The sequence below is a fragment of the Octodon degus genome, unplaced genomic scaffold, assembly GCF_000260255.1.
Source record: "Octodon degus isolate 3935 unplaced genomic scaffold, OctDeg1.0 scaffold00268, whole genome shotgun sequence".
In the NCBI taxonomy this organism is placed as follows: domain Eukaryota; kingdom Metazoa; phylum Chordata; class Mammalia; order Rodentia; family Octodontidae; genus Octodon; species Octodon degus.
In genome coordinates, this window is record NW_004524844.1 from 1,438,177 (window position 1) to 1,445,802 (window position 7,626).

Here is a 7,626-nt window from a genome sequence, read left to right on the forward strand (position 1 = left end):
GAAATATTTTTTTTAATATAACGAGATATTTATATGTGGGTGTTAGGGTTGTGACTATCCCAGTGGGGTGAGGCCCTTGAACCCCACCTCCTTTTCTTGTATGTGAGCCCCAGACTGGACTGCTGCCTCCCTTTCCCTTCCCAAAGCGTGTTGGTTTGTGTTCTGACAGAGGATAAAGTTATTTTACCAAAACATAGGGGATTTATTTGAGGTTTGGGCCAAAAATAATCTTGTGGGAGGTGGTTGGCCATCAGATCTGTGTGGGGCAGGAAGCCTGAGGTTCCTTGGGGAGATGGTTGTGCCCGGGCAGGCAGACATCTGGGGCCCCAGGGGAGTGAGGTTTTGCTCAAAGCCCAGGCAAAACTACGGATGAAACAAACTATTTACAGTCCCTGGGGAGGTACCCAAGGCACTTGAGGGGGTAGAGGCGGGCTCAGCGGTATCGAGCAAGTCGGTCATAGACGTAGTCCAAGTTTCTGCACATGAATATCGAGAGTGTCATGAAGCCGAGCTACAGAGAAAGAAGACAAGAGATAAGAGATGGTGGAGTGATAGGGGTGAGGCGGTTATGGGTCCCTGAGGAGAAAAATCTGGGACGGGATCCAGGGGAAAAAAAAAAAAAGAGTCCTAGAACTCCTAAAGAAGTGGGTTCCTAGGAGTGGTGGCGCAGGCCTGTAATCCCAGCACTTTGGAAGGCTTAGGCAAAAGGATCCCAAATTCAAACAGCGACCTGCTGTGTCCTGCCTCAAAAATGAAAAATAAAGATGAACTGAGGGTGTAACTCAGGGCAGAAGCCCTGGGTTCAATCTCTAGTATTGGGAAGAGGGGGAAAAAAAAAAAATGCGGGCTGGAAGGAGAACTGGAAGAAGCGAGCCCAGGACTGCAGCAGAGATGGGGAACCCCGCGGCAGCAGGTGGGGAGGTGGGCCCGTCGAGGGTAAGGAGAGAGGTAGGAAACAAGCCCAGGGGCCTTTATTCTGGAGCTGCGACTGTCTCCGCCTCCGTGCTCCGGGTCTCGTCTGGATCCCACGATGGCCAGGGCCCCAAGGCCATGGGCACCGGGTCCGGTGGCGCCCTGTCTGCCCAGGCTGCCGAGCTCCAGCGGCCCCATGTGGCCGCGCCACAGCGCCCAGCCCCGCCCTTAACACCAAGGCCGGGTGAGGCTCCCCGACAGTCTGCGTCCGGGACTTGCGGCTCGGATTGCCTGCGGAGCGCTGGGCGGTGCAATTGCAGACTCAGAACCATTAGACTCACCTGCGAGGAAAGCAGCGTATAACCAACCAATCAGCCCACAGAAGATAGGCCCCGCCCCCAACCCCCAAAGCAGTGGTGGGAGGGGCGGCTGCTCTGTCGCGCATGCGTCCTCCCGGGCCTAAGAGACTGGCGGTCTATTGACTGCCGACCAATCGCGATTGGGGCGGAGCCAAATCACCTCGAGTAGACCGATCCCCAGACAAATGCCAACTATGGAGATGAGGTTGTTGTGCAGCCACCTCTGGAGGCTCTTCGCGCAACCCTGGGGGAGTAGGGGAAAGTTAAAGGTGGCGTTCATTCAAGCCCAGGCTCAGCATTCTCTGCTTCTCTCTTGCTTCTTTCAAGCACCGATCCACTCTTAAAGTTACCGGGACTTTCTAGTCTCAGTTCTGGGGATCCGTCTCATCTCTCCCAAGCTTTGCCCTTCTGGACGTCTGTGTTCCTGGGCCCACTTTCCTGTAGACCCCTCCCTTTTGGAGGGCCTTGCCCCCCTCGGCATTCCCCTTAGTCGGCCGATCTCTCGTAGCCCCGCCTCTCTTTGGCCACGCCCATCCCCGGGACCGCCCCTCGCGAGGCCACGCCCCGGGAGGCAGTGTCCCATTGGAGCTGTTTGGTTCCAGACCCTCAGGTACCTCGCGGTAGATGTGGTTATCTGCAGGCACAGAGCAGAGGTCGGCGCTGGGCCTTGGCCGTGCCCGCAGTCCAAGCTGACCGGGCTGAGAGAAGTAGATCTTTTCAAAAACTGTGGAGTCGTTGGTGGTCGACGAGTTGTAGCAGGAGCAGGGCACGCGGTCCGCCTCCGATTTGTTGCCTCTCAGGATGAGGACCTGGAGCCAGTCCTGCGGAGAGTGCCAGCCGCAGCAGCGCAGCTGAGGAAGGGATGAGAGTGAGGGATCAGGGCCCACGGTGATGCGAGATGGTGCTGGGTATCAGGGGACCCGGTGATGGGTTTGAGGTCAGACCAGAGAGCAGGGGCAGAGTCCTCAGGCAGAAGGCGGGTCTGGGTATCCCGCGGGGGTGCTGGCCTACCCTAGGGTTGGGGTGAGTGAGTGGGGTGCGCTAGAGACCTAGAGCTGGAGGATGGGGCCACATCCGGGCAGAGGCTCTTTGAAGGCTAAGCTGAGCAAAGCCACATTGGAATCCCGGGAAAGGGAAGGCTTGATGGGGCCATGCACCTGGAATTGAGTGTAGTCCCAGCTCTCCTCCGCTGCTGTCTCCTCTGGGTCAGAGCCATAGTTTTGGATGGTGCTCAGCACGAGCTCCTTCACCCTTCGCTCCAGCTGAGAGGTGGTGAGTGAGGCTGCGAAGAGCGAAGCTGCGCCCCATCTGCCCCGCCCCTCCAGCTGCTCCCAGAGCTAGAGTTCGGACCCCAGGGGTTCCCGGGGAAGCTCTTTCTTGTGCTGGTTTTCATTACTCCTTGAACGGCTAGTTTATCTCTTCCTTAGACCTCAGTCCTATTTCTGGAGGTCACTGGATCTCTATTGCTTCTCCAGGGACTTCCATCTCCTCCCTTTTTTTTTCCCCCTCTGCTGCCCAGACTAGCCTCAGCCTTGCGGACTCAGCGATTCTCTCGACTCAAGTCTCCCTAGTAGCTGCGACTGCAGGTGCCACACTCTCAGCTTTCCTTTGAGATCTCCCTCAGTGTCCTTGTGTCATTCTCTGATTCCTACAGGCCTTTTTCTCTCGCTCTCCACTTACCCCCCGCCCCACATACACCCTCAGCTGCAAGGAGTGGGTGTTGGCCGCGGTAAACTCACCCGGACCCGCTGAGTGGAAATGAGGACGCCCACAGTGATCTGCGTTGCAAACAGGAGCAGCAGGATTCCGAAATACTGGGGCAGAGAGGAGAGGTCAGGCTTATCCCTCCTCAAGGCATTCTTCGGGGTGGGGAGGGACAGGAGTGGCCTTAGGTTTTTTTCTTTTTTCTTTTTTGCGGAACAGGGGATTGAACTCAGGCCCTTGTGCTTGCCAGACAAGCGCTTATTCTACTGAGCTATCTCCTCGGCCCCAGGAGTGGCCCTAGGGATGGGAGCAGGGCACTCACCAGACCCAGGAGGCTGCGAAGTTCCTTGAGGGCCCCCACACAACCCAGGAGAGCAAGGCCCATGGTGAGAACCCCTGAGATGGCCAGGATCTTGGACCAGGTCTGCAGGGGCACGAAGGACAAGCCTGGGGGCAGAGGTGAGAGGCTTGAGACAGCCTGGTTAGCAGAGCTCCAAGCAGCCCCAGGCCCCACCCATGCAGCCCCCAAGTGGGGAGCAGCATCTCAGGCCAGGACGGGGGTTCTGGCTGGACTCCCTGTGTCCTGGGGACTATGTCCTCGTTTCACCCTGAGTCTGTTTCTTTCCTGATAAGAATTTGTCTCCTGTCTCTGAGCCCCTGTTTGCCCCCTCTGTGGATCTCTTTCCTTCCGTCCCGTCCCTCCTCAACTCCATCACTTCTGTGACATTAGCTTTGCCGCTAAAACCTCCGGAAGCCAAGGAAATAGTGTTATCTATTTTCTAGTTGTATTTTGTATTTTGTTTGTTGTTTTCTTTTTGTATTTTTTAGGGAAGGGTCTACAAGGTGGTCAGGGTCTCACTACTAGATTGGACTCATAGTGATCCGCCTGTTTATAGCCTCCCAAGAGCTGGGATTACAGAAGCTTGCCACTTGGGTCTCAGCGCACCCCCAGGGGTGGGGCTGACATGGCAGGTGGACCCCAGCCCCAGTACCTGCTTGCAGGTACTTTAATCCACTGAGCTATTTGGCCAGCCCTGTTTGTTGTTTTCTCAAATGGAATCTCACTATGTTTTCCAAGTTGGCTGGCCTCGAAGTCCTGGACCCAAGTGATGCTTCTCGTCAGTCTGCATGTGAGTAACAGGGACTACAGTTTTGTACTACCAAGCCTGGCTCTATGGTTGTTTTGAGAGATACAAAAGAGCATGTGTATAAAAAAAAAAAAGAGCATGTGTTCATCCCAGTCCTCGAGGCAAAGCAAATGATACTTCCCAGATGCTAGGACTTTGATAATTATGCCATTATTATATTCCTTATTGTTCTCAAAATTATTTCTGTTTCTTTCCTTCCTTGCTGTATGACACCCGGTAAGGGACTTCCCCTCTCTGAACCGCAAGAGAGGGGAAGGTTTGTGGGAGAGTCTGATCAGCACCAGTCCAAATTTGACACAGGAAGCATTTGAGAAATGGCTAACATTGTCACTGTCCCTGTTATTGTTGGTACACACAACCCCATTTGCCATAGGAAGACCGCGGGTTCCAAGAGGCCCAGCTCCAGTTGAGAGCGATTGGTGGGAGCCAGACGCCTTCCTGCAGAGTTGGGCTGTGTGGTCTCCCCAGGACAAGGGAGACTCTAGCAGGTGGCATGGGGAGAGGCTGGGCCCAGATCTACCCCAGAAAAGTCCTCCCGACTACTCAAGCCCCTCTCACCCACAAAGGACACAAAACTGGTCTTGTCGATGAGAATCCAGATGCCAAAGCAGAAAATCAAACAGCCCAGGGCCTGGGGGAGGAGATGACAATGTGGCAGTGGGCTAGGGAGGCAGAGGTATGAGGTCTGGGGCCAGGGCTAGGGAACCATGGGGCAACTCACAAAGAAGAAGAGGTTGAACACGAAGAGGAAGTACTTGATGAGGCTGAGGCAGCTCTCCTGGGCCGACATCTTTGCCTGGATGGGGAAAACACCAGCTAGAGGACTGACAGGAGGGGTTTCGCAGTGGTTGGCAGTGGTGGTGATGGACAGGAGGACAGAGGCCGGGGAGAAAAGAGAAAGAGGCTGAGAGGAGGCAGAAAGGAAGAACACAGAAAGAGGAAGTTCCAGGGGCGGGGCTCCACCCCTCTTCACAAGAAGTGACACTCTTCTCTATCTGTCCCTGACTCCCTCACCTGCCCAGAGGAGACACAGGCCGGTCCCTGAGGGGCCTGGGAATGGGAGGGCACCAAGGACACAGCGGGTGGGCCCTCCCGGGTCTCCATGGCTCAGGACCTTCAGGGATTCCTGACTGCCTTGAAGTCACCCCTGGGCTCCAGGACCCCAGAGCTGTCCCCAGACTACAGCCGACCTCACAGACACTCTGACCTCATGGCTGCTGAGCTCTGCTATCTGTCTCCAGTTTTGTCCCCCTTCTCTTATTTCCCTTCTCTGTGGCTCTGTCCCTCCCTCCCTGGGTCTGTCTTCCTCTGTGTCACCCTCCCAGTCTCTGTTCTTCCTCCCTCTGTCTCTCTGTTTTCTTCTCTCTGAGGCCCTGTCCTTTCTCTCCCCAACCCCCTAATCTTGGTCCCTTTCTCAGGGGAGACTGCATCCTGTTCTAGACTGGTTGCTCCCATGTGCTGGGGGAAGGGGGTGGGCACCTGGGGAAGTGAAAGTGCTGCAGGCAGAGGCGGGCAGGTCCCTGGAGTGGCAAGGGTGGCCAGGCTGTGCCAACATCAAGCGGAAGCTGAGCCTCAGGCACAACTTCCTGCCTCTGCCAGAGGCTTGAGGAGGAGGCCTCAGAGGAGTCAGGGGCTTGGGGGTCTCATTGCCACAATGAACCCAGCAGCCTTTGCAGTCTTCCCAGAGTGTTGCCCTTCTTGTCAGGCCCCAATCTCTCACAGATTTCCAGCACTGGGGGCTCCCCAGCTCATAGTCATCCTCTCAGACCCTGAGAAACCAGTCTCTGAGGACATAGCTGACTGTGTGCATCACATTTTACACATAGCTCAGGGCCTTTTCCAGATTCTCTTCTTCCTTCCTTTCTTCATCTTTTTTTTTTTTTTTTTATAATGTATTTAGTGCAGGGTCTCACTACACGGATCAGACTCATAGTGATCCTCCTGTTTTCAGCCTCGCAAGTGCTGAGATTACAGCCACGTGCTACCATGCCCAATCTCAGTCACCATCTCAGTGCACCCCGGGGAAGGGGCCAACACAGTGGGGTTTAATTCCGAGCCCCTGTGTCTGCCTAAGCAGGCATTTTAATCCACTGAGCTATCTGTCTGGCCTCAGTCCCAGTTTCAGTCTGACCCTTCAGCCCTCTTTCCTCAGCTCCTGCTTCTAAACCACAAAAGACTTCTCCATGGTGTACCTCCAAAGTACGTTTCAAATTCATCTGCCTCTCTTGAAGACTACCAACCTAAGTCCAGCCGAAAGGATAATTGAAGCTCATTGTGGGGAGTTAAGAGGTGACCAAAATTGTAGGCCTATCACCTAACCCACAGCGCTTGCGAATAGGCCTTTATTTGGAGAAAGAGGGGTTTTTGCAGAAATAATTAAAGACCCTGAGGTGTGCTCATCCCTGGATTTTGTTAGGAGGGTCCTAAATCAGGCGTCTTTATGAGACACACACAGGACGGTAGTGCCATGTGAAGAAGGAGGTAGAGACGAGCGGGGCAGCCATAAGCTGAGGCTCAGGAGTCAAAGAACTGATTTTTGCCTAGAGTCTTGGGAAGGACTGTGGCTCTGTGCCCTTTGACTTGGGACATTCAGCCTAACAAATCCAGGGAATTAATTTCCATTGTTTTAGGCTACCAAAATAGTGGTGACGTTGTTATGGCCAGAGGAAGCAAATATATCAATCTCTTCAATCCTACCTACTGGTTCCTGTCAGAGATATGTGTGTGAGTAATTGGAGACCTAAGGGTAGGTGGTTTCTTTCCTAGGCACATAGGACTACATTTACCAGGATTCCTTGTAGTGAACTTGAGGTCTCATAATTACTATCTATAGGTCCCTTGAAATTCAGGGGATAAGGGAGAGCTAACCAGGCCTAACTAACTACTGTATGTTGGACAAACCATTCTAGCCCACAAACTAAGACAGATGACCTGATCTAGAACAGTTTCTAGCTTCCTATTTCTGTCTGTCTCTCTCATTTCTTACATCATGCGGGTTTTTTTCTTTTGTTTTGTTTTTGTTATTGTTGCAATTTCCCATGGGTGTGCAGTTATTTCTAAATAAAAAGTTAAATTAGCCTAAATTCTTAAGTTTTCATTCTACTCTCTCCCTTTAAGGGTATTTTTTTTTTTTAAGTTTATTTATTTATTTAGAGTGTGTGTGTGTGTGTGTGTGTGTTTGTGTGTGGCCAGCTCAGCCCACCAGGGGGCGGGGCTGGCTGGCATGTGGTGCTGGGGGATTGAACCGCTGTCCCTGCGCTTTGCTAAGCTTGTTCTAAGTAGGTGCCTTAGACCACTGAGCCATCCCACCAGCCCTCCCTTTAAGGGTATTTTATTTTATCCTCAAGACAACCATACAGGGGCTGGTGAGATGGCTCAGTGGTCTAAAGCACCTATTTAAAACAAGCTTAGCAAAAAGCACAGGACCGTGGTTCAATCCCCAGCACCACATGCCAGCCAGCCCCGCCCCCTGGTGGGCTGAGCTGGCCACACACACACGCATA

The 7,626-nt window shown here is 53.5% G+C and overlaps 1 protein-coding gene across 3 annotated transcripts; it reads right to left on the bottom strand.

Annotated features, from left to right (window-relative positions):
- Positions 1-6: 6 nt before the first annotated feature.
- On the bottom strand, positions 7-5,662 carry Cd37 (CD37 molecule). 3 transcript variants are annotated; one of them, XM_023706770.1, is made up of 9 exons: positions 5,138-5,364; positions 4,845-4,919; positions 4,682-4,754; positions 3,298-3,422; positions 3,011-3,085; positions 2,429-2,533; positions 1,886-2,122; positions 1,432-1,515; positions 7-511 (listed from the first exon to the last, which is right to left on the bottom strand). In XM_023706770.1, exons 1-9 carry the CDS (start codon positions 5,225-5,227, stop codon positions 434-436), a joined length of 942 nt encoding a protein of 313 aa, XP_023562538.1. In that variant the 5' UTR covers positions 5,228-5,364; the 3' UTR covers positions 7-433. The 3 variants fall into 3 exon arrangements, with proteins under 3 accessions (XP_023562538.1, XP_023562537.1, XP_023562536.1); XM_023706769.1 differs by lacking the exons at positions 7-511; positions 5,138-5,364 and adding exons at positions 834-1,253; positions 5,603-5,662; XM_023706768.1 differs by lacking the exon at positions 7-511 and adding an exon at positions 834-1,253 and having other exon boundaries at positions 5,138-5,371.
- Positions 5,663-7,626: the final 1,964 nt, after the last annotated feature.

What these genes read in the sequence shown, in the direction of transcription:
- Cd37 (XM_023706768.1), bottom strand. Translation starts at nt 5,227, where the DNA reads ATGGAGACCCGGGAGGGCCCACCCGCTGTGTCCTTGGTGCCCTCCCAT. An exon ending in CCTGTGTCTCCTCTGGGCAG is followed by an intron (nt 4,920 to 5,137) that starts GTGAGGGAGTCA and finishes TTCCCCATCCAG; the next exon opens with GCAAAGATGTCGGCCCAGGA. An exon ending in TTCGCAGCCTCCTGGGTCTG is followed by an intron (nt 3,086 to 3,297) that starts GTGAGTGCCCTG and finishes TCTCTGCCCCAG; the next exon opens with TATTTCGGAATCCTGCTGCT.